General features: G+C 47.5%; 1 protein-coding gene across 2 annotated transcripts in view; it reads right to left on the bottom strand.

Moving 5' to 3' along the window:
• The window catches only part of LOC125133618 (kazrin), a 464,224-nt gene extending 438,080 nt beyond the window's left edge, over nt 1–26,144 (bottom strand). The window contains exons 1-2 of one of the 2 annotated variants that reach the window (XM_047791950.1): nt 25,986–26,112; nt 25,620–25,863 (exon numbers count right to left, since the gene is read on the bottom strand). In XM_047791950.1, coding sequence (XP_047647906.1) covers nt 25,620–25,848 — 229 coding nt within the window. In that variant the 5' untranslated portion in view covers nt 25,849–25,863; nt 25,986–26,112. Of the gene's footprint in view, nt 1–25,619 lie in introns of both variants that reach the window. The other variant, XM_047791952.1, reaches the window with a different exon arrangement.
• Nucleotides 26,145–26,394: the final 250 nt, after the last annotated feature.

Below are 26,394 nucleotides of genomic sequence, written 5' to 3'. Positions count from 1 at the left end.
AGCAGCAACACAAGAGAAGTGACGGCTGAGTCCTTAAGGCCCCGAGTCAGGTGGTAGGTACCAGGCCTGCCCGCTTGGGAAATCCGCAAGTTCCCTAGATCACTAGCTGCACGTTCTTGCCCTGCTCTGAGTGCCCCAGCCCCGCCTCCCTCTGAGCCCATCTCTACCCAACCCGATCCCCGCCTACAGCTGAGCTCCAGCGCATCCACCTCCCGCAAACCTCAGACACCCTGCACGGCTGTAGCCTCGCTGGCGTTTGAGCCTCTTCTTCTTCCTTCTGCTTAGATGCTCTCTCCTCACCTTCCTCCCCACTCTCTGCACGGCCTTCCTGGACCCCTGATCTAAACGAGCCCCCTCCCCCCCATTCCCTGCTTATCTCCCTGCACATCACCCAACACATTCTAGACACATACATTTACGGTCTCTTCCCCCTACTTGTCTGTCTGTTCGCTGTTTTTTAATTTTTTTTGCTTTTTAGGGCCACACCCATGGCAGATGGAAGTTCCCAGGCTAGGAGTCTAATTGGAGCTATAGCTGCAGCAAAGGGATCCAAGCCACGTCTGCAACCATAACTCATGGCAACGCCAGATCCTTAACCCACTGGGCGAGGCCAGGGATCAAACCCACAACCTCATGGTTACCAGTCAGATCCATTTCTGCTGTGCCACCATGGGACTCCTGTTCACTGTTTTATCCTTAGGGCCTCCACCAGCACTTGGAACATAGTAAGTGCTCAATATACATTTACCAAGAGTCATGATAAGAGACTCGAAGTGTTATGGGAGCACAGAGTAGGAGCACAGTCTCTGGCAGAGCCAGGAAAGCCTCCTGAAAGTGGCACTTATGGGTCAATGGGACTGTGTGTGTGTGTAGAACAGCAAAGAGGGCTTCAAGCAGCATGAACAGCTTTGAAAAATCTGGAAGAAGCTTCGAGAATCCTGGCGTGGCTGGAATGCAGGCCATCGGTGATAAAGGCAAGACATCAGAACAGGGAGGGGGCGGGCCCTACAGCCCCAGGAGCCACAAAGGGCCATGGGAGAGAAGGTTTCCAGAAGCAGAATCTCACGGAAAGGCTCACTTGGGCAGCAGAAGGCCCGCTTGGGCAGCACCTTGGAGAGAAGAGACATGACAGTGGGGGGCAGGGGGGGAGGTCTGCTGCAGGGAGTGGTGGAGAGAGAGGCCTAGACCCCGGCCAGGGGGGCAGCCCTGGGAAGAGCTAGTCTGGCTCTGGCTTAAGAACCCTGGGGTCCCTGGACAAGTCCCCTGACCCACTGGACCCCCCACCATCTTATCTGCCAAATGGGCACCCCAAACAGCACAACCCACAGTTGCCAGAATTTGTGGATAATGTCACTCCCGCTGGAGTGCACGGTTAAGGGCTCTCCAAAAGCAAGCTGTTAGGATGCTGGCGGGCTCCACGGGCTAATGGCTAAAGCTTTACGTTTTCATCCTCGCTGAGCATTTAGTGAATGTGTCAGAATCTCAACTCGCTGGATGAATTTAAAGAATGGAGCCAGGTGATTGACGGCCTGAGTCATTAATTCAGCAGAACGTGGTCAGGCAGCACGAGAGGAGAGGACAGGAGCAGGCTGGAGGGACGGGCTGCGAACTGAACCTGCACGTGCCCAGCACGACCCGGTCCGGTTGGCTGGTGGCTTCACACGCTTCAGCTCCCCCCAGTGTGACTGGGAAGAAAAGAATGTCCTAAGTGCTGGGCCAGCGCTTCCAGCTCAGGTCTGTCCTCAGGGACTGGCATCTGGCTCTAAACTATGACATTTCAAATGTCCCGCTGGGTCTCTCAGGTCCCCGCGAGGTGAATAACCTTAGGTGTCAAGGTATGGATAAGGGTGCAGCTGGGGAGAAAATGTCTAGATTCCGTGGCCAGTCCAAATGACTGTCCCCACCCCTCGTCCCCTCATGTCCAAGTTCGCTGAAAACAGCGCCGCAAGCGAGCGAGTCTGTCCCTGGGAAGAAATCACACTACACCCCGCGTGGGCCTCCCGCCCTCTTTCATGTCGACGAATTGCCTGCCGGATTGAGAGACTTTTGAAAGGGAGGATGATAATTGAAAGTTCACATAATTACATTTTAAAGCAACACTTTTGGCTTCCCCCAACTTCAGTCAAAACTCCACCTTGTCAAAATAATCTTAAAGTTTTCTTTCTTTCTATTTTTTTTTTTTAAAGATGGATGAACTATCACTGGAACTCTTTCAGCTGCTCATTATAAGCCAAGCCTCTTTGGGGCTTTTTCAGGCTCCCTCTTTGACTTCTCTGAGTGATTCCTTTAGTCGTCTGCTTTCAAATTGTTCATTTTCCACTTGCGGAGAAGAGTGAGATTGCGTCCCAGGTTTTAATTACCATTGGAGGTTATCCTCAGATAGTTTGGAGCACCCTGGGCGGGGCTCCTGTTAATTGGGGATAAATCTAGTATATGGTGAAGGCTTGTACCTTGTCATTACATTACCTTGTTGGTCTAATTAATGGTATTACCCTCTGAACTGTGTGCAGAAGCTTAAGAAACGCAGCACGTGCAGAAAACACGCTCGAGGGAAAAGCAAAGAATGCCTAAGAAAGCATTGCTCATTGCACCCCGGGTGCTGCTGCTAATTTCCTCCACGACTACTCCCTGGTGGCAGCGGGGGGCGGGGGGGGGCACCCTCCAGGTACCACAGGCAGAGCTCAGGCAGTTCTCTTCCAACTGGTGATGCCTGTGCTTTGGTTTCTGGCACAGGCCAGCAATTTACCTGTGATATTTAATTTTAAAAAGCCAGACATCACCTCATCCAAAACTCAGTTTGTTCCTGTTTGTTCAGGTGAAGTTTTGGGTAATGTCTGGTGGGCGCAGGGGAGGTAGGTGGGAGGAGGGAGCTGAAGGAAAGGAGAAGGTCTTTGCCTCTTGGGTCACTAACTCACCTCCAAAAATAATATTCCTGTGAAAGGCTGTACTTGACTGTGTTAATTACCACGAAGCCACACGCTCCACCACCCGAGGACACGCTCTCCAACAGGGACCAGGTCATGTTCAGCACGTGGGAAGGACTTAAAGTCTGTTCAACAAAGGAATGAACTCTCTTTACTGAGTCCTCAGCTGTCAAAGGCACACTGCTTGGCCATGCATGGTCCTTGGGGTTTTGGATGGACCAAAACTCTTTTTTATTTGGTAATTTAAGAAAAATATTTAAAAACTGACATCCAAAGAAGTTAAGCAAATTTTCTAAGGGTATACAGCTATTGCAGTAACAGAGTCAGGATCTGAACCAGGTTTGTTGGATTCCAAACGTTTTCATCACAAGATTAATCAGCATGAATAGATCAATGCATAATCTGCTTTGCTTCTGGTAAAGGCTTAAAGGAGACGTGGGGATTCTGACAGGCACTTAATATTTCAAAGGGACCTTACATTACACTAAGCATAATACCATTTATCACTGCTGTGCTTTTTTTTTTTTTTTTAAACAATGTCCTGAGGAGGCCTAATATTAAACAAACACATACTTCCCAATCAAAATACATCAGTACAGGCCCCCCAAGACGGAGTCTCAGGAGGCTTACTTTGTGGGCTTCTGCATTAGCCACATTCACTACATGCCCACCGGGTTTCAAAAGAGGTCAGAAGCACCTCTGGCCTCAAGAAACTCACAAAGTAAAGGAGAAAGTAAACCTGTGCATTCTTCTTCTAAAACTGCCCCTTTGACTGGTACCTGGTCAAGCAGGTGCCAACTCCGTAGCTGACCCGTCTGCAATAGGTGAGGCTGGGAGATTCTCGTCTCCTTGCTCCCATACTTTCTGCCCTGCCTCAGCAGGAAGTACAAGCTCTGCAAGGTTCCTTGGGATTGGCAGACTCCCAGGCCCAGTCTACAAAGAGGCTCTGGGAGTCCGTGTGGTCCTGAGAGGCAGCTGGGGCGGGAGAAGTCCCAGTGGCTCCTTACCTTCCTCTATCTTGCAAACCAGAGAAGGCTAAAGGCCCAGCAGAAATCGAGAGTCAGAGCTCTACTTAAATGAGCACGTGGATTAAACACACGTACTTTCTACCTTCAGAAGCAATGGAAATCCATGAAATGCAGCATAAATTCTTGAGAGAAAAAAAAAATACATGTGCAGCACAATCACCATGAAAACCTGGATGAGGATCTTGATGCTGCAGACAGCAGTGTCCCCTCCTTCCACCCTCCAGCCACTGATGGAGCACCATTAGCAGATGACGAATGACCTGAGTGACCTTGGTCCATGCCCCCGTGGACCCATGCACAAAGGACTCAGCCTCCATCTCTAGTAATTGTCTTTTCACTTAGCAGCTCCCCGGGGAGGTCACAGTGCCGGGGAAGTGTCCCCCCGCCCCCAGAGCTCCCCATCTGCTGCTCTCTGGTCCTCCTCCAGGCCAGCCAGGAAGGGCTTACACAGAGAGGCTGCCAGGAGGGCTCCAGCCTTCAGAACCAGCAGAGGTGATGATGGCTCCTCTACGCCACTGAACTTCATCAATGACATGGTGAAGACCTTTCATGGGAGTTTAGTATTCACAGGGGCTCCGTGAGAGATTTCCATCTGCATCACCTCCTAGGAGCTTCACAACAGCCCTGCAGTGAGGTGCTATTACCATTTCCATTATAGAGATGATAAAACTGAGGCTTAGTGAAGCTCTGTACTTTGCCCAAGGTCACACACACAGTAAGTGGTAAGGCTGGGACTTGAACCTTCGATCATTTGATTCCAAAGTCTCTTACCCTCTGGGATACTCCGCTCCTGCCACTCTACACTCTTCGTGGTCCATTTCTTCGGGATTTGTGGTGCTAAGACGCACAGCATGCAAATTTACTTTCAACTTAAATTCCTCACAGCATGGGAATCGCTCCCTGGATTCCCCACACCAAAACGTGTTCCTGATGGTGAGAATGACTCGCCTGGAAATGAGATCTGCCCTGCTAGTGGGGACTCTGGAGGCAGAGTTCAATTCTTTTCCTCATCACTTAGAGGCTGAGTGACCTTGAGCAAGGCCTCAGCGCATCTAAAAACTGAGGATAATCCACCCCAGCATTTCACAGGATTGTTGAGGTGGTTTAAAAGTGTAATCCATCCCAGGAGTTCCCATCATGGCGCAGTGGTTAACAAATCTGACTAGGAACCTTGAGGTTGCAGGTTCGGTCCCTGGCCTTGCTTAGTGGGTTAAGAATCTGGCGTTGCCGTGAGCTGTGGTGTGAGTCGCGGATGCAATTCGGATCCTGTGTTGCTGTGGCTCTGGTGTAGGCCGGCGGCTACAGCTCTGATTGGACCTCTAGCCTGGGAACCTCCATATGCCGAGGGAGCGGCCCTAGAAAAGGCAAAAAGCCAAAAAAAAAAAAAGTGTAATCCATCCCAACAAAGGGCACCCCTTTATAGCTATGTAGCCAAGTACTAAAAAATCAGAGCTAATATTACTTCTTCACAGAGTCCCCAATCAAATTTCCACAGCCCATTGCAGCCAGAGATATTCTCTCTCTCTTGCACTTCTAAAGGACATTAAAACTTCTCTTAGAAATTCTCTTTCCAGGAATTCCCATCATGGCTCAGCGGTAACAAACCCGCCAGCAGCTGCAGCTCCGATTTGACCTCCAGCCTGGGAACTTCCATAGGCCGTGGGTGCAGCCCCCAAAAGACAAACAAAAATTGTGAAATTCCCTTTCCAGCTTGTACTATGTCATTTATGCACATGTTTTCTCCTCTTTAAAAAAAAAAAAAAATAAGGGAGAGCCTATTAGGTACCCGGCACTACCAAATGACCCTGCATTCACCAAATCATTCCAACTTCAAATTAAGCCGGACTCTATTGTATGGCGCCATCTTACAGATGGGGAAACTGAGGCCTGGAGAGGTTCAATAACCCAGGGCACACGGTAAGGAAGCAGTGAGGCAAGAACTCCATTCCAGCCATCCACTCTGCAGGCTGGGCCTGTCCCTGTTTGCTGCTATAACTGTTGGACTATAAACGTCCCAGATGTAAGGGTCTCCAGCCACATCACTGCTCCACCTCCACCATCAGGCAGGGTAATGTCCCACACCAGGGGCTCAGGAAGTATTCTGGAAAGAACAGGCAGGAAGACGAGGGAAGTTTCTGCAGTTGTGCTGTCACCAGTCTCCACTGACAACACACGCCCAAAGTCTGCACAGCAGGGCTCCGTCGGGGACTGGCTGAGACCCAGGAAACCTCTCCCAGCTTCCCGCAGCCCAGAGAACAGGGGGCGGGCAAAGTGGATATTCTGCCAATAACAACAATGATGATAATTACAGTAATGATCACAAGCCACAGTCACTGGGTGCCTCTGATATGCGGGGCGCTGCTAGCCCTGCCTTCTCTAAGTGCACATGTAATAACCTCAGCGGCTCTCAGAAGTGGCTGCTCTTATCAACCCCATTTTATGCCTGAGGAAACTTTAAATTTAAATAGAATTTTTGGAGCTTCGAACAATTTCCGAGTTATCTAATTTTTCCCTTGGGCTTATAATTTGGGGAGAGGCAGATGGTACACGTTCAGAGAGCATGCATACACATGTGGACGCACACATATACACATGGATCTTACCATTATACAGACAGGCAAACTGACACTTAAAGGGGCAAGGGTTATAGAAACGTGACCCCAGTGGCTGAACTAAGGCCAAAACTTAAAACGATTCAAAGCCACAAGTCGCAATACCTCAAAGGCAGAAAAACTCACATGTCCATCAAATGAGGAATGGATACTTAAAAGGTGGTCTAACCAAAAAATGACTATTACTCAGCCATGAAGAGGAAGGAAATTCTGGCACGTGCCACAACACAAATACATCTTGAAAACATGATGCTCAATGAAATAAGCTGGCACAAAAGGTCACATATTGTATGATTCCATTTATATGAAATTACCAGAATAAGCACATCCATAGAGACAGAGAGCAGATCCGTGTTTGCCCTGAGTTGAGGGTTAGGGGGAAGGTGAGTGACTGCTTAACGGGCACAGGGCATCTGTTCAAGGTTGGTTAGAAAGCTCTGGAACTAGATAGTGATGATGATATTTGAACAACACTGTGAATGTACTTAATGATTAAAATGGTAAATTTGGTGTTATGTGTATTTCACCAAACTTAAAAAAAAAACAAAACATGATTTGGAGTTCCTATTGTGGCTCAGTGGGTTAAGGATCTGACACTGTGTCTGTGAGGATGCAGGTTTCATCCCTGGCCTTGCTCAGTGGGTTAAGGATCCAGTGTTGGCAGAGGTCGAAGATGAGGCTCAGATCCACTCTGGCTGTGGCTGTGGTGTAGGCCGGCAGCTGCAGCTCCAATTCCACCCCAAGCCTGAGAACTTCCATGTGCCGCAGGTGCAGCCATGAAAAAAAGACTCAATGCCTTTTTCATCATACCCGAGGTAAAATCTAGATCCTTTATCTTCTTTATCAAGAATCTTCTAAATTTGTCCTCTCCACCTGCACCCGTCTTATTTCTCTCAACTCCCACTGCTTCTCCCATCACACCCAGACCTGGATGGGGCCTGACCTCAGTTGGGAGAAACACACACCAACTGAGGTCAGGCCCCAATTACTCTGGTCCTCTCATTTTACTGATGGGAAAACCACTCCAGCACGGGCTGCTCCCTCCTCCAAGCCATGCCTCCCCCGCCACATCTTTACCCATGCAGCAAGCTGTGCCCAGAGTCCCTTCTACACCTTCTGTGCCAAGAAAAGACCCATGCATCCTTCAGAACTCAACTCAAGCTTCCTTTGTTATCTGCCACTGAGCCAAGCCCCTCCCTTCAGCCTGGGCCAAGGGTCCCTTGTCGATACCTTTACACACCTTGCAGGTATGACTATCACAGTGCTCATTACAGTGGCCTGTAACACATGCTTTCATACAAGAGAGGAGCCTTTAGTGCTGGTGAATAATATAGGTCCTGGGGTCCCTGGGTCACCGTTCAAATCTCAACTCCACCTGCTGTGTGAGCATGGACAGATTACTTAACCACTTTGTGCCTCAGTGGCTCTGTTTGCAAAAACAGGGTTAATAATTATTATGACACGTGGATTAAACACAGAAACACAGTGCCTGTCTCTCCCAAGCACCCAGTAAACAGAAGGGTCGGTACCATTCCCTTCATCGCCATCCTCTCCCTCTGGCCCAGTAGCCTATGAGCTCCATGAGCCCAGCGCAGGACCTGCAGAGAACACATGCCCAAGAAACACACACCAACTGAGGTCAGGCCCCAATTACTCTGGTCCTCTCATTTTACTGATGGGAAAACCGGGGCTCACATGTGAGAGTGATCTGTCAATCCTGCAACCAGATGGGGGCAGAAGAGGGTTGAGGGCTTCCTGGCTTGACTCCTCACTTGCCACTGGGACATGACAGGCCCTATGCCAGGGTGTGTCCATGGACCTGGGTAATACACCTTACAAGCCAGGCCATGCAGCCCAAGTCAAACTGAACGATGACAGTGAAGCCAGGGCTGGACTCAGCAGCCACCTCTCAGCACTAAAAGGCCTTGCTCTGCTTCCCAACAAGAGCTGGAAATACCAGCAGGGAAGCTATAAATAATGGAGAAAAAATGATGCAGAATTTAACTGAGGGTCGGTGAGCAAGTCTGCAAGGCTCCCCCTCCTAGGGGAGGATGATGCACGAGCTGTCGGAGATAAGACGTCGGTCGGGCACAGGCAGGGGAGCACAGAGAGCAACGGGCACCCAGGGAGTATCCTCTGCCACCGCCAAATGGGAAATCTCAGAGATCAAACCACAGAATAAATGAGGACATTAAGGTTTCATATACTCTGGGATTTGTATCTGAAAAGCAAAGATTCCAACTTAAACTGGCCCCTCCTTAAATGATTCCGTTGTTGCTTTGCTGCTTTCGTTAAGAAGTCACTCTTCAGCACCAGAGGTCTTCCAGGGAGACTCTGGGCCGTAGTTTTAAATATTCACAGCTGATATTTCTGGAATCCTTAGCGCACATGTGCCAAGCACTTCACACAGGGCTTCACACATGTTAACTCACTTCATCTTTATAAAAATCCTAGACAGTATGAACTAGTATCAGCCCTGTTATGCAGATGGGAAAACATGCGTTATGTGACCCAACAAGATGACATGCTTGGAGGTGGTGAAATTGGTGGTTATACTCAGGAATCTGAGTCCAGTAGAAGGAATGCAGTGATACAATCAAGGTCATTGTCTTGCAGGGTCCTTGAGAGACTAAATAGAAACAAAACGCCAAATTCTAACAATCACAGTGGCTCATGACACCAACCGAATGACCAAAGGTATGAGCCATCTTATCCCCTGAACTTGTAAGAGGGAGCCCAAACAGCCCTCTGAGGAGCTGGCTGAAGAGTTAATGGCTATTTGATGGACACCCACCACTATATTACAAATGGTTGGGAGAAAAATAAATGCAAATGAAGCCACGAGGGCAGAAATCCAGCCTTCCCAAGTGTATCCTGCCTGCAATGAAATGTCCTGGTTCTATCCCTGAGCTTAATATTTCATGCAAAAGGCAACACTGAGATGTGGCCACTCCAAGAAGCCCAGGGGAGGACGATCAGGATGACAAATGGAATCCTCCCCCTTGTATCTCAGAAATGCCAAGAGGGGTGGGTGACGGGCTGAAATACCTAAACAAACCAGGGGAGTGAGCTTGTGGCTGAGGCTGATTAATGGGCAAAGAGGCCCTGCCCTCATCTTTATTTACATTGCTTGGAGCACATAAACTCCAGGAAAATTTAGTGTTTTAATTTGGGCATCTGGCTTGTGGTGGTGTTTTCTTTTCTTTTATTTCTTTTTTTTTTTCCCCAGCATCCTCTTCTACACTTACTGGAAAATAAGACCAAACTACAAACCTCATTCTGGAGGGCTCACCAGTTTTAACTTGCCTGGTTCAGATGGTAAGTTTCTTGAGGGCACAGAAAAGGAAGTGTTTAGGTTGTACTGAGGATCTTTCTGCAGAAAGGACCTTGCATTTGTGCATCAGTGTGGACATTGCATGGGGCAGTGCGGCATCAGGGAAACGTGTACTGGACCAGGGCGCCAGCATCTCCAGTCTAGCCTGGGCTCTGCTACAAAGTAAGTACTATGCGGCCTAGGTCAACTCACTGTGCTTTCTGGCCTCAGCTTCTCCAACTGTAAAATAAAGGCTGGATGAGAAGGTCTTCCACATCCCTTCCTGTAGTGTAGTGAAGACACCCTGTGGCTCCCTAACCCACACCTGTGCCTTTCTCTGATGCTACCACCTTCTCTCCATGCCAGGCCTGGATCCCTCTCCTACACAGGTCTATTGCAGAGTCACAGGCTTACATTATCTTGGCTTAAGCCAGGAAGGCCCATACTCCCCAAATTAAACAACCTGCCTACTTTAAGACATGCTTTAAGGTGAAACTGACTGACTCTGTTATACTGCAAAAGGCCACACATTTTAGAAATTCAGAAACGAGAGGGCCTTCAGCCAGGTCTCATCCAGCAGGCTCATTTTGACTAAGCCAATGTCCCACCCCTAAACGGCTGTCTGGGACGCCTCTCACAAGTCGTGGGGGTGGAGGTGGGAGTGTGGGACCCAGGTCTTTGGTCAGAGGGTTGGGATCATAAGCCAGTGAGGAGGTTGGAGCTTCCCAGTATGGTGCTTCTTAGTCTTAGGTAGGCTGACGTCCAGTCTTCCCCTTACTTTCCCTGCTGGTCCCTTCCCGGGCTGTTCTTTCCTCCTTGGGCTTCCAGCAGAAAGTGAGCACCTTGTATGCAATAGTATCCTAGCATCCAGCACTGTGCCTCCTCAATCAGAAAACATGCCTAATGAATGTCAACTGAAAGAAGCAGCAAAGAAGAGCTCAGACCAGGCTCTGGTGCCTGAAGGGAGGCTGTGCACATTGGCAGGTTTACGGCACTCATTTACAACCTTTACGACATCTCTGGAGCACTTGGTGAGTGCCCAGCACTGTGCTCAGCTCCTCACTCGCCTCCCTTCCTGTGGTCCCAAGACAACCCCGGGATATTTAGGTTGTGTTATCCCCACGGGGAAACTGAGACCTGGACTGTAAAGCTGCTTGCTCACCTCACACAGCTAACGCAGGATGTGCACCCAGGCAGCGACTCCAGAGACTTCTGTCCTACGATATAAATGTTGAACTTATCTGTGTCGGCATCTTAGTTTCTTCAAGTAAGTCCTTAGAGTGAAAGCCAGTGAGGCCCTTTCCCAGTCATGGCTGTCTCAATATTTCTCTGAGTTGTATCCAAATGACAGCATACTGCGGCTGCTAAACTTTTCACTGTCTTCACTGGCCTATCTGAATGCAAAACATAAGAAAGGGAAGATCGCATTTGGTGTTCTGCATATTTTTCTCCTGAACTTCTAAACCCAGTACAGGAGTAACCTTTCCAACATGCCTGGCAGATGGTCATCCAGCCTCTAGTGATAGCCATGTCCCCCTGGCCAGCTCTCATCCTCAGCAAGGCTGGCCTTCTATGAGTGGAAACTCGCCTCTTTGTACTGTTCCCTAAGTCCCAGGTGGCCCACCAGCTAAATATTAACCAAACACAAAAAGAAAAGAAATGAAAGCCATTTACTGGGTCTTCCAGGTGATTTTAATTGCAGGTAATAAACCATTGTTAAAAGGAAGGTTTATAAAAAGAAAGTGCGAACTAGCTTAGGGTGTTTGCAGTGGAACAGTGAAATGATTTTGTAAATGCCATCTTCTCTAATAAATCTGAATGCTGCTGGAGAGATTAGGCCATTATCCAGCGCTGGCATAAATGAGAAAATGATATGATGGATCACATGCTTGAGGGGTTTTAGGAGTTAGCTGGAGATGGGGCAGGATGACGCTAGTTAGCGATGGCAGTTGGCCAATCAAATCATATTGCCCAAAATCTAGTTTAGGGCCAGTTCTGTTATTCTGACTATAGCTGGTGCTTTCCAATATTCATGCCAGGAAGTCACAGTAGAAATTTTTGCCTAAATTAAGAAGGGTTTTCTTAAAGCCAAAGACCTAGATCATGGATCAATGTGATTGCATCACAATGAGGCAAAGCTGAGTTGGAGGAACAGAAGAATCCCTTAAAATCAGACGACTGGAAAGCCTGGCACAGTAGCCAGGGTTTTCCAAGGTACTTATCAAGCACCTAACTGCACATGGCATTGCTGAGAACTGCCCTGAACAGGGTTGAACACACATGTCCAAATGCATTCAGTAGCAGCAGTTCTCAAGCTGTGGGCCACAGAGACTCTGGGTGGCCAGGGAGAATGAATGATTTACACCAAGTCCAAAATCCACATCTCCAATGTGCTGCCTGTGGACAGAATGAATCATTTTTATTGCATGTATGCACCATTATCTGTCAAATATATGCAGATGCAGAAGAACCAGCCACTTGATAATGCTACCGAATTCAATGCATTCTTTTGCATTTATGAATTTTCTCAGAGACAGAAAAAAAAATACAACTACTAAGATGCAGGGGCCAGAATTCACTGAAAATCTCTCTCTGTCTCTTTCTCTCCATCATTAAAAAGAATGTATGTAAAAACTGGGAACGAACCACTGTTCCAATGGGAATATGGATGGCAAAACATTAAATTCAGATGTAAACTGATGTTAGCGTATAACCATCTTGGCTAAAGTTTAAACCACTGACAAGTGGCCCCCAGCTAATGTTAGAAGTGTGTGCGTGCTCATGAGGGAAGTGGTAGTTTTGCTGATACTAGTTTGAGATACATTATCTGTTTTCTCTGAATACAACCTACTTCCTCACTCTGCCAGCCTTTCTGAGTTAAGCTCTTCAGTCTTTAACCTGCCCTGTCTGTTCATGTGGCAGACAGCTGTACAATTTCTCACATGAACCATTTATGGATTCTGACCAGAACCTCAAATACAAGTCTCGGGTACATGTGTGTTTAAGGGGCCCGAAAACATAGTCAACAGGACGTCATGAGAAGTTTGGCTCCTCCTGGGAGCAAGACCTCTACACCATACAGAAATATCAGGAGAAAGAACTAGGATCTGGAAAAAAAATGTTCAATCTTGCCTTTGGGGGACAGAAATCGGCTGTAGAAATAAAGAGAATTTCATTTAAAGGCAAGAGAATTCAGAGTTCAATAATACAATGTGCTATTAATAATGAAATGTACTAGCTATTGAATCTGAAGTCTGCTGAGCTTTGTACCAGGCACACTGTATGCTATTCCATTAACCCAGGGAGTATTCCTCTCCCCCTCACAGGAATAAACATTGGGCAATGTCTGAAGACTGCTTTGGCTGTCATGTTATAGGGGTGCTACCAGCATCTCAAGGCGGAGACCAGAGATGCTGCTAAAGATTCTGCGGTACGCAGGTCAATTCCCACAGCAGAGGATTTTCTGACTCAGAATGTCAACAGTGCTGAGGTTGAGGAACTCTGCATTAACCCATCCTAATCACTTTATAAAGGAGGCTTCATCAGCCTCTTGTATAGAGGTGGAAACTGAGAGCTGTGAAGTCCCACAATGCCCAAGTCACATCGCCAGGATCTGGATCAGGTCTACTTCACTACCTTAAACCCATATACCTCCTATATTATCTTGAAGATGGAAATGACCTCATTTCACAGGTAAGGAAACAGGCTCAGATACCAAGTGTCTTGCCCTGTATCTCAATGCAACCAGTGATTCTGTGTCCCTTCACAGTTCTTTTAAGATCTGGGATGATGACTACACACAACTGACTTCACTTCAAACCATGAAGCTGCCATCAAATGTCTCTTTCTGTTGCCCATTAACCATGACACCCCTCACAATTAACTTCTTGTTTTTGCTCCTTTAACCCTGTAATTCAGCAGTTTTATTGCTCACATCGAATTCACTAGCTTACTCATTCAACCATTATTAAGTCCCTCCTGTATGCTAAGCCCTGGAAAGATTCTGGATATAAATGAATCAGAAGGCAAATGGAAGAGAACTGCAAGTTCAAGGGTTGGCAAACTCTAGCCCAAGGGGCACCTGTTTTTGTAAATAAAGTTTTATCAGAACATAACCACACCCATTCATTTACCTATTGTCTATGGCTGCTTTCACTTTATAATAGCAGAGCTGAGGAGTTATGACAGATACCCTATGGTTCCCAAATCTAAGATACTTATGATCTGGCCCTCGAAAGAAAAAGTTTGCCAGCTCCTGCATGAGCTCCATCATTCAGGCTACAGGAACAAGCACTGAAGTGAACGCCACACTGAATCGAGAAGTGCTTTCTTTCATCTCCATATGCAACTACAATAACTCTCAGCAGTGGGGCGAATCCTAAGTGTTTAACGCTAATACAAATCTAAGAATCAAAAGTACCCAAACATTTTGATCCTTAAAAATACTTTCTGTTTGTCTAGAGCCTATTATAAATAGGCTCAAATGCATATTATGAGGTTCAAATGCATATTATTTCTCTTTTGCTGTCAGAGGTTTGGAAAGCCTTCAGTGATTGTTGCTCGTCACTCTGAAATGAAAACAGAGATTGACTCCCAGCCATTGGACTAGCTGCCCAGGCATCAGTTAACCACAGCGGGTTGTCTGCTGGACTACAGAGGGCTCCAGGCTGATGCTCCCCTCCACTGCTTTCAGGTGCACAGCAAAAGACCCCATCCCGAACTTCCCTGAGTTTTCTGCCACAATCTTGGCCTTTGGTCTGTAGATGAAATTCCACTGACCTGAGTACAAGGTCTAGACATGAACTTGGATCAACAGGGGTCCACCCATGGCAGTGACAGCCACAGCTGAGAACATGCACCTTCACAACCAGCAGGTGGGGTGGAGAATTTAAACCAACATGTTTGGGTTGAATATTAACTCAAAGACTGACAAAAAGAGACTCTAAAGGTTTTATAGAGCCTCTCTGAAGGGACAGCAAAAAGAATGAAATTAGGCAGATTTATTGTGATGGCTACATCTGGCCCCCAACACTCAGAGAGGACACACATCTACATGCTAAGACCCCAGGTCTAATACAGATGTGCCTTCTGTATTCAAAAATCCTAAAGGATAATGTGTCAGGTGCAAAAAAAATTCTCCATGTGAGTCATTCTCAGATTCGGTTAATTAAGACAAACAGGAAGTTCCCTGCTTTTAGGGAGGCTAGAAGAGGAGAAACACTAAACGTAAGCATGAATAAGACAGGTCATTAAAGGAGAAGTCAAATGAGATGGTGAAGACTTTAGTGTGAAAAATAAGATTAAATCTGTAAAACTGGGTTGTCTCTTCACCATGTCCATATTAGACATGGGAGCTCAGAGTATGAAAGCGCAGTCTTGGGGTGATGATGTCACCATCCAGACCTCACCAGACAAGGTGGCCCATGCTCAAGAGGGAATAGCCCAGGCATGGTCAGCTCAACTCTCATTCAATCATAAGTTCTGGGGTAGCCCTCTGCTGCCATTGTGGCCACAATGGGAGAAAGAGAGAAGAATCTGGTTCAGTGACCAGCTCAACAATCCTGAACACATCAGCTGAAATCACTGTGCCTCAGTTTCCTTATTTGAGAAACTCATTGCTGTGTCTACATCAATTCCATCATATAGGCCAGCTGGTAGGCTCCACAGAGACAATGCTCTGCTGAGCAAGTCTTTGTATGCTGCAAAGACCTACAAAGATCTGGTTGTGATACACTGTATGCTTCCCTAGTGCCTTCTTGGATACAAAGGAAAGAAGAATGGATAAAGGCAGCAGGCCCCCAGGAAAAGCATTCTAAGCACTGGCCTTATGAACTAAAGATGCTAGACCAAGGTTTTGCTTTAGAGGCAAGGTGATAACACTGAAAGTGTTGAACAGTGGGGTTTGAATTAACCCATGGAGAAACCAACCCATGTGTTGACCAGCTGAGTTTTAACAAGATTCTATTCTATTAGTCAATGATAATGACCTACACTGCAAAACAGCTAACCAGGAATCTCCATCCTTCTTCACGAGACTTCCATTAATACTTAAACATGTCTCTCTGCTGGGCTACCTGGTATCATGTCAAATTGTGAACAGAGCAATCAGAGCACATTTGCTAGCTAGTGGGCTGACAGTCTCCACCAAATGGTATGCAGGCCCTGCCTTTCTGTTAACTCCCAAATCTAAACTATTCTCATTTTTTTCACTCCACATAGTAAACCTTGTAGGTACAGGAAAAGCAATCCACTTGATGAATGCATTAATTAAGATAATCGATATACATATAATCATGGGTCAGTTCTCCCCGGCCATCATTCATCACGCTCTGTGGTACCACGACTACACTTTCCAGGGTCAGTGCCAAATTTCTAAACTTCATACCTTGCTATTATCAAGAATTGATGAATGCAGAATTTCAGAAGGCAAGGACTGGGGGAAAGGGTGACATAAACCCCAGGGTATTCCAAGTTGCACTTACTGAATTGAAGACACCATCCTCAATGGTGAAAAAAAAAAAATTCAAGTTAATCAAGGAAAATGAACAAATTCATTTGTTGCAGTTGACAAGAAGCCCCAGGCTTGGCTAGGAAGATAATACAAGAGGTGAGCTTATATTAAAAGATGCAGAGCCACGTCTGCATTGAAATTCCTATCTTTTCTTGTTCTCTTTGCAGAGAAAAGACACAACTATTATTCGGGATCTAAACCTGTATCATCCACATCTTCCTTCTCCTTAAGAAAGGCTCTTTGGGGGAGAAGGTCTCAGCCAACAGCTATTCTTTGCAGGAGCCAATTCCAACCCAGCCAAACGTCGTACTTTTTAATAATTTCTCGTGGTCAGTTTAACCTTAGTAGGGAAATTAATGTATTTTCCCAGCATGCTGTTATTACATATTGCCACTGTCATGTACATCTCCAAAGGCTTCTGTATTTGTCACTTCATCATCTATTTTCCCATTACACCTGTCTAGACCTTTATTATAAAATGTAATTATGTTTCCATGTCAGTCACACCTATTAGACTGCAAGCTCCAAGATAACTTGGTCCATATCTTATTAAATCTGTGGCCCCTGAACCTACACACCCAATCTCTCGAGCTAGATGGAGACAGACTGAAGAGAGGAGGACAGGAAGAGAAGAAAAAAGAAGAAGGGGAGTGAGAGGGTAGGTATGTAAACACAAAGACAAAGCCATCCTCCTGGCATGTCTTTGCGCTGCCTGGCGCCCATATCTCTACCCTCTTGTAGTGAGGCAGACAGGTTCCAGGGTCAGCTGAACATGTGGTCCCACGCAGCAGAGGACCACTGTCTAGTGTAGAAAAAGCATCTAAACCTTTCTAAGCCTCAATTTCTTCATCTGTAGAATGGACATTAACTCACTATGATAGGAAATATAAGTAAGATGAATCATCAATCACATGGCACGGAGTCTGGGAAAGTCCTAAAAAAGTGTCCCCAGCTCCTCATGCTCCTGGAACACGCTTTTCCCTAAAAACAAGTCACTCCTCTGCTAAGAAGCTCTGGGGTCCTCTGTCCACCTTCCCAGAAAGTTCAGTCCTCTCTGTGCCTCTCTTGGGCCAAAGGCAAAGAGAAGAGAGATTCTCACACTTGAGCATGGCTCAGCCACTGAGCTGCCCTCTTACCTCTGGCCGGACACCAGTCCATCCTGGCTACAGCCTCCCTGGCCATGACAAAGCATATTTCGTACAATGGAGCTCTGAGGATTTATGATGAATGACTTAGTGTCTGACATGCAAATCCTAATTATAATTGCCACAATGCCAACTTTAGAACAAAAAGGATTTCTTGGGCAGGAATGGGAAAGCTCTGTAAAGCTGCGCTGCATCCTAGCTGGGGCAGCAGGCAGGCTCTGGAGTCACCTGTATTTGGGTTTATATCCTGGCTCTGCTACTTGCTAGACTTGACCCTGCACAAGTCACATAACATTTCTGGGCCTCAATTTTCTTGCCTGTAAGATGGCAAACAGTACTTATGTCAGAAGATAGTTTAAAGCAGTGGTTGAGGTAACATGGGGGGAAAGTCTAGAACCGTGTAGTGTTGACCTATGGCAAGAAAACACAATTAAAATCATTCACCATTAAACCAATGATCTTCGTGTAAAACATGGCCAGTCAGCCAAATTCCACACACTCTCTAAGTCAGTAACCCCAGATTCATTCATTCATTCATTCAACAAACATTTACTGAGCTCTTGCTATGTGCAAGGCATTGTTCCAGGTGCTGGGAATGGAGCAGAAAACAACTCTGCTCTCACAAAGCTGCCCTGCTAAGGGATCTCCTCTAATGCCTGGCATAAAAAGTGGTTCTCACCCAGGGATGATGTGACCCCCAGCGGCATCTGGCAACATCTGGAAACATTTCTGGTTGTTACAACTGGAGTGTGGAAGGTTCTACTGGCATCTAGTGGGCAGAGGACAGGGATGCTGCTAAACAGCCTGCAATGCACACAATGACCCCCCTCCCCCCAAAAAGAATTATCCTGCCTCAGACGTCAATAGTGCCAAGGCTGGGAAACCTTGGTATAAAGGAATCTCCGAGTATCTCATAGATCTTTTGTTGGGTGTGGTCCTGGGCCCCTGCGGGCCATTGAGGCCACAGGTAGAGAAGTCAGGAAAGGAAAACATGTGGGTAGGAGGGAGAATAGTAGGACTATATGATTCCAGCTGTGCCCAGAATCATCTTTGCCAAGAAGGAACATATACAAAGTCTGAGAAGTAAGGGGCCCCGAACCCAGGATCAAAATGGTTCTTTTCACTGCGGACAAGTGACCCCGAGGTTGTGAACCTTGCAAGCAGGACCCAATTCCCTCTTTGGCAGTTCAGCTGACACCTAAGGGAGAGGTATTCCGATTTCCTAAGATTTCACATGAGGACCCCAGAAACTACCATCAGTTTAGGGAACATTACTCAAGAACATAGACAACCCTATAGCCCCCTCAGTCTCCCTAACGCACAAACCAATGGATGGTTCTGATGGTTCTGACAAGACATATTTTAGCAGCAGAGAGATGTAGTGCATTTGAATTCCTGGATCAGTCCCTGCCAGCTGAGTGACCCTGGGCATCAAAGTGGGATAGAGTATGAGTAAGAGTATGGACTCCAGAGCCAGAGCTTGATCATGTAATGGCCCTCTGGCAAGTAATAGAGCATTTTCGTGCCTCAGTGTTCTAATATGTAAAATGGGTACAATGGTACCTGCCTCATAAGTCATTACACTAAATGCACTAATTCAGAAAAACACTTAGAATAGTATTGGGCTCCGAGTAAAGACTGTGTCAGCGCCTGCTATTATCACCATCATAGTCATTCCCATGTCACAGTAGACAGGTGACCTAACCATTCTCAGTCCCAGTCAGTTTCCTCCTCTGAAAAATGGGCATAGGAGATGCCAACTCATTGGGCTCGGAATAAAATTACGCATCTTAAGCACTGGGGAAAATACTTGATATGTCACAAGTCCTTTACTGTTATTATTGATTGAAAAGTTTGACGAAGCACTGAAACTGGTTCTCATTCAGTCCTTCATTAAACGATTTACCTTCACCCAAAAGAAGAAAACTACATGGCATCGGGATGGTCCCAGAACGCACAGTGTCTTGTGACGTACCCAAGAAGTGAGCTCTGAGATCCATGATGAAAAGCTAAGGTGAGTATAAACTGTTAGCTCTGGCCCCACCTTCCTTCAGAGGGCACTTTGCTCTTCATGATTCGAATTACTTCAAACAAATCGGTGGAGCTGCAACAACACTGGGGATGGAAGTCCATCTCTGCACTCCCACACCTGCTCTGGTGGAAGAGGGGAGAAGGGGTGGGAGGTGGGCGGGCATCTCCTCCTCCCCCTTCTCTCTATCCTCCCAGCCTCACTGCCCATCACAGAAGGGGCAGAGGGGCTTTGCTTGTAGACCTGCCTGTTACGAGCTCCCCAGAAGCTCTCCTGCTAGCGTCTCAATTCATCAGAGGGTGAAGGAGTCAGGGACTTTCCAAAAATCTGACCCAAAGGTCCGGCAAGGTCAAGGCAACAAAGATGCTCAAGTTGAGAACCAAAGATGTCCCACCCCGCAGAAGCCACCTGCTCCAACAGTTGTTCTTGCCAAACTCACAAAAATGATATTCAGCTTCTTTCACGTTTCTAGCAGCTTAGGATTCTGCGGGAGAAGCAGGAAAGGCCGCAGAGCACAACCTGGAGTCTGCCACCTAGATCTGAGGTTGTATCAAACAACCAAGAATGTTCTGGTCTCATCCAACCACCTGGGAAGGAAGAAGAGACTCCTCTGCTTGGTCTCCCTCTAGCTTCTCCATGGTCAAGATGGGCCTGGCAGGAGACCTTGAGGATGGCAACATGAGCCACCAGGATGCTTACCTGCCCTGAATTGTCAGGTGCAACCTGCCACAGTGGATGGTCACCCTATTAGCTTCAGGGAAGCTATCTTTTCCTAAACAATTCTGCATGGACCCCTTTGCCTGCCTTTCAGACGACTAAGACAGTGTAATGATTACTGTTGGGGGCACCCCTTGCCATCCCATGTGTTATCCTCATACCCAGCTCAAACAGTATGGACTAATTTCCATTTACAGCATCACTTAAAAACCCATTCCCAGGCCTCAGCAGGAAGAATGAATTCCGTTCTTGCCTGCTGGACAGCAGGGGGTAAGATGCCAAGTGCAAATGCTCACACAAACCAACACTGGGCAAGGTCTGAAAAAAGCCGAGAAATTCATGTTGCTTTCACTTGCCTCAGCTATAGAACTCAGAATCCAATATAAATAAAATACGCGGTGACCATGGGCGGGACCCTAGGCTTGACCTTCTGGGCCCCACAGGACTCGCATGGTGAGCAGGCGGCATTCCAAGGAGCACGCCCCACCTGCCAAGTCCATCTGGTATAAGCTCACTGGCAGCCAGGAAGTCACAAATTATAACCCAGAGGATTCCTCAAAAGTGCCAGCAGTCTTGGGGGCAGGGCAGGGGGGAGTGGGGGGCCACCAGGAGCACACGCCTTGCCTTGTACTGGGAGGGATGTGTGATTAGGCTCCTAGGATAAAAATGAGATTGGCTCACATTGAGTATCAAAGCACTTTTCAAAAACCTCAGTAAATCATGAAATGTTGGCAGCATGGAATTAACCAGAACCAGAAACTTTACTTAAGGGGTCCTCCAAAGGCCTGCTCCAAAGACAATGGACAGACAGTAAATAATAGCCAATCAATAACTAATTTCAACCCCGCTGTACTGATCTGTAAGTAATCTCTCGGTGACCACATATGGGGATTTTCAGGAAGAACTTGAAGTCCCATCTCATGACAGCTCACCAGATTAGAAAAAGACAGACAAGTCTCTTTCAGCCCATTGATGTGGCTGGAAAACCGAGGCAAAGCTACTGGATGGGCTCTATAACTTAGGGATGAGCTAACAGCTCCCAAGATTCCCCTGCATATATATATAGTCTTTCTAAGCCCACGCCCACGGCACATGGAAGTTTCCATGCTAGAGGTTGAATCAGAGCTGTAGCTGCCATCTATGCCACAGCCACAGCAACACCAGATTCGAGCTGCATCTGCGACCTACATGGGAACGCCGGATCCTTAACCCACTGAGTGAGGCCAGGGATCGAACCAGCATCCTCATGGATCCTCATCAGATTCGTTTCCGCTGCGCCAGGACAGGAACTCCTCCCCTGCACTTTTTGTTCCATCCTCTCTGCCATGTGAAAATTCTTTCTCCGAAAAGAGAGACGTCTACTTGGGAAAATGAGAGCAGAGGCAGAGTGAATGGGAAGGGGAGGCCAAAAGACAGAACTGATTTGGCCAAGCAGCAGGGTCTAGCGCCTCCACAGACACACATTCAATGCAGTCCAAGGTAATTTACACTTCTCCAAAGAGTTTCCAGTGTTACAGTTATGCTAGACAAGAGCCATCAGACCTGAAGGAGCAGCCTGTTTTAATGCCTGGGGAGAAAAATAAAATAAAATTTGCATCTGTGTATAGAAATGTACAAAGAGGTAGGAAAAAGACCCCTTTATCCCCATACTATCTAACTAACACACGCAGTAGACAGCAAGTCTTCTACATCCAAGAAAGATACTATGAGCACTTCCACCTGCATAGGCATATAAATACAATTATTTCCTTAAAAACCACCACAAAAATAATGGCAGTAGGTATACATCCTACTGGGCATAGGTATTTTATGTTATATATGGTTAACACCTATCTGAATTGAGTACAATGGCGCTTAATTGTTTTAGTCTATGCATAGCAAAGCAACCAATTGAATCTAATATTAGCCATTCATCAGACAAAACATTTTCAGAGAAACAAACTGCTATATTTTCCCCTCAAAGAACAGCAAGCATTTTAAACACATTTCCCAGAGATGTTACACTGAGGAAAACAGCTTAGAAATGTTACTTTAAACAAATCGTTCTGTGGCTACCAACAACAAGACAAATTGCAACAAATGCTTGGCTTCGGTTCTTTCCAAGCCTCCTTCTATCTACCTGTCAAAGGCAGTTGTGACCCCACCAACCCAAGAGGCAGCTCTGGAGCGGTGAGATGCGCCACCCTGCGCGGATGCCCTATGCTCTGCATGCCAGCATCCTCATTAGGGATTATCCGACTCTACTTGAAGCAGGGAGAGAGAAGATGGGCTGGCTGCCAAGCGTTCTTTCAACACAGATTCTGAAAGAAGATCCTGCAAAGTGTCAAAAGCCCAGATTTTCAGCAGTTCACTTTCTAGACTCTGTTACATAGCAACCAGGCCAGCTCTCCGAGGGTACCAACCAAGTTAATATTTTGTTTAAATGATACACTGCATTAACTCTCTAGGAAAACCCAAGTCTTCTTCTTCACCTTACCTATTGTCAGAGGTCTTCACTGGAACAAAATATCCACTGGTGAGCTTATTTAATTCATTAAAAAATTTTTTTAAACAAAAGTATTTGAAAATGGATCTAATAATTCCTCAGCAGGGAGAGCAAGAGGTGACTTCCCTGCAACTATCTGTGCTAATATTATTGAAAGGACATGAGCATGCACTTAATATGGGCATAATGCACTTTAGTTAAAAGATGACTTATACTGTGCATTTTGAAAGATGCTCATTTCATTCAAAACCTTGATTTGAAAAGTGATAACTCAATAGCACGAAATACTCATAGGGTTTGAGCCCACTGAATTGCACCAACACAGACAAAATTAAAACAGAAGACTAATTCAGAAGAACAGAAAAGAACCCCCAGGAATTGAGCTTCTGTGAGCCTTCCTGGAGATATATTACAAAGAAGCATGAGAAAGCCAATCAACCACACTTTAAAATTAACTCGAGGGAGCCCAGTACTTTCCTTTAGGAATACGAAAGCTTTAGTAGAAGAAACTACCAGACCACCTCTGCAGAGGGTTTCTGTTCCAGCAGAATGCTACCACATGCCATAAGACGACAGAACAAAATAAAAACAAAACCCAACACACTCACAGAGGCTACATAACATAAAAAGTACTGGATTGAGGTACCGTTGCTATAGATAAGTAAATGACATTCACCGGATTTACAGAGGGGGGCTTATTTTCTTTCCAACCATCACATGGGCTTAAATTGACATCAATTTAGAGGGATATGTGGCCAACCATTAAGTTGAGTTAAAATCTTCAACATTTTATTTTCTGATTATAAAATCATTAAACTCCCCCTCATAAAGGTTTTGAAAAATACCAATGGTGCACAGAGGCAAAATCAAAACCATTCTTCATCCAACCACCCACAGACAGACCCTGGCCTGAGCAGGCACAGTCCTAAGCATATGAGAGCACTGCTGATTTTGTGTGTTTTCAGGGATACCAAGAGATCCAAATGGCATTTCATCTTCATAGCCTCATGCATTTTTGTAGGAAAAAAGAAAAAGGAAATAGCCCTCTATTGGTCCACTCTGATAATCTAATCATCAGCAAAGCGTCACAATTTCCAAGTTGAGCGTGTCAATCACTGTGGCACCGACCTCCTTCGCATGCTCAGCCTGCAACTAGACCCAGGACTCAGATAAAAGCCATGTAACTTTTCCTTGGCTGAGCAAGGGGCGGACGGTGGGAAATAAACCAGCATGGTTCAGTCCCCCTTACCATAGCTTTTGATTCTTAGCAAAATGCCATTTCTCCGCTATTTCTTTCAGTTGGAAGAGCCCCTGCCTATAAAAAGTAAAGCATGACCATACCATCTAACTTGCCTTTCTTTGCCCAGGTGCCAGTGCCATCAGAGAGCATCTTCCACATGCAATGACGTAGCAAGGGACAAGGACAGATTAACCAGGAACCCCCCCCCCCTTGAAAACTGTGCAGAAAGCACCAGGCTCACAACACCTTCCCACCATGACGTCATGCTACTTTGGTACCAAATTCCTGTCCCAATTCCTAAGACTCTTGACGGACTCCTGAAGTACCAGGTTGAGATCTGACTTGGAATTGAACATAAAACTGCTCACATTCAGGCTTAACATCTCACATCCAAAAAAGTACACCCACCCCAAGAAGGAAAGGAGGAAATACAAGCTGACGGAAAATAGGCATTAATATGAAAACAGACTCTCTGACTCTCTCAAAACTTAGGAGATGTGTTTGAAATAACAAAACCAGAAAATCCTTTTGAGCCACTGATATCTCATAGTTCATCAAGTGACATATTTACACCAGTGGCCCTCCTGGATTGGATATTGTTTTCCATCATGTTCTGGATTTCAGCATCGTGGTTTACAATCAAATGATATTAATCACCAGCAAAAAAAAAAAAAAAAAAAAAGAGAGAGAGAGAGAGAACTCCTGAAAATCCAACCTAAGCTTTTACTTTGTAATTCACAGAAACCAAAAAGTACTTTTTCCCCCAGAGGCTTCCTCCACCTTTAACCCTTGCGTAGGGGTTTCAGAGCTTCATCACTGTCAGCGTCAACACAGACTAGCAGTCTTTTTTCCTCCTCCTCTTAACCGCAAAGAGTCCCTTTAAGCAGCAACTACCTGGAAACCCACCATCTACACCTTCATTTCGACAGAAGCCCATCACTCAGCCTTTGAGGTCTAAGATTTCACCCTGGAAAGCGCTCTCTGTGTTTATGTTTGCTGGAAATTTAAACTCCCTGCTGAGCAAAGCATCTACTGTTGCATCGATATATTCCACGGCATGCGCGATCTCAATGGAGAGAAAATAAAGTCCAGATGCAATCGAGACAAGGGATTTGGCATCCGTGGAAAAAAGTGCAAACCAGTCCAATCCTCTCCCCCAAAGGCGGCAGCAGAGCCTGGAGCTCCCTCTCGGGGACTCATTCCATAGGAAGGAGCCTCCGGAACTGGGGGGAGCTGTGGCATTCGCCCCTGCAGCGGGAGGGGGCAAAGGCCCGGGCAGGAAAAGTTTGCCCACGGAGCCGGGGGCTGTGTGCCATCTAAAGGGCACTTTCTGGTGCTGGAAGGGACCCGCCGGCTGCGCCTCGCTCGCGCTGGCTCGGGCCAGCGTGACCGTGTGATCCCGTGCACGCTGCGCCCGGGTTTTCGTTAATGACAGCAGCCTGCAACTCCCAGAGGGGGAGCAGAGCTGACCATTGCCAAGCGGAAAGGGTTACCAGCCACAATGCAAGGCGGTTTCGCCGCGGGCGTTGGCGGGGGCAGCGAGTCTCCGGCCACCTCCGGGCCCGCGTCCTGCTCGCTGGCCTCTCCTCCGCCCCGGGCGCCGGGCGATCCCTACCTTGCGCGCTGTGCTGGTGGTTCTCCATGTTCGCCGCCGAGTCCGCCGCCGCCGAGGAGCTGGCCGCCGCTCCCGGGCCCGGGCCGGGGCCGCCACCGCCGCCGCCGCTCAGTTCCGCCAGTCTCCGGTTGGTGGCCGTGAGTTCAGCTCGCAGGTTGGTCACCTCCTGGCTGGCCGACTGGACCGCCCCATCGATGCGGAGCGCGAGCTGCTTATTGTCTTCCATCATGCTCAGGATTTTGGCCTGGGGGCGAGAGAGGTGACAAAGAGCTGCATGATGCGCGGGGGGCGCGCGGCCGGGCACCCCCGGCTCTACCTGTTGGGTCCCCCGCGGCCCGGCTTCCCCGCGCCCCGACCCCCAGGCACCGGCAGCGCCGGCTCCTCCGGCGCAGGAATGACAGCGGCGCCTCCAGCCCGAGCCGCGGCGGTAGCGAGGCGGCGGGAGGAGGAGGAGGAGAAAGAGGAGGAGGGGAAGGAGGAGGAGGAGGAGCAGCGATCGCGGAGACCCCGGCGCCGGGAGCCGCTCAGAGAAGGACACCGCGCGCCGCCAGGCACTCTTTCAATGGAGCCTACCATTCGCCGCGCACTCGGGAGGGGGCCCGGGCCGGGGGCGGGGGTGCTGCCTCGTCCTCCCGCGCCCCCACTTCGGGAACACCCCCCCAGGGGGCGGGGGCGGCGGGCGGCGGCCGGTCTAGGGCCGAGGTGGCGCCCCTGGCCAGGGGTGGGGGCGCCTACGCCGAGGCTGGCCCGGGTCCCCTCCCTGGAGCGGTGGGGC

Source organism: Phacochoerus africanus, chromosome 8 (genome assembly GCF_016906955.1).
Source record: "Phacochoerus africanus isolate WHEZ1 chromosome 8, ROS_Pafr_v1, whole genome shotgun sequence".
Classification (NCBI taxonomy): domain Eukaryota; kingdom Metazoa; phylum Chordata; class Mammalia; order Artiodactyla; family Suidae; genus Phacochoerus; species Phacochoerus africanus.
The sequence above is the reverse complement of the archived record's forward strand: the minus strand, read 5'-3'. Positions and strand labels throughout refer to the sequence as shown.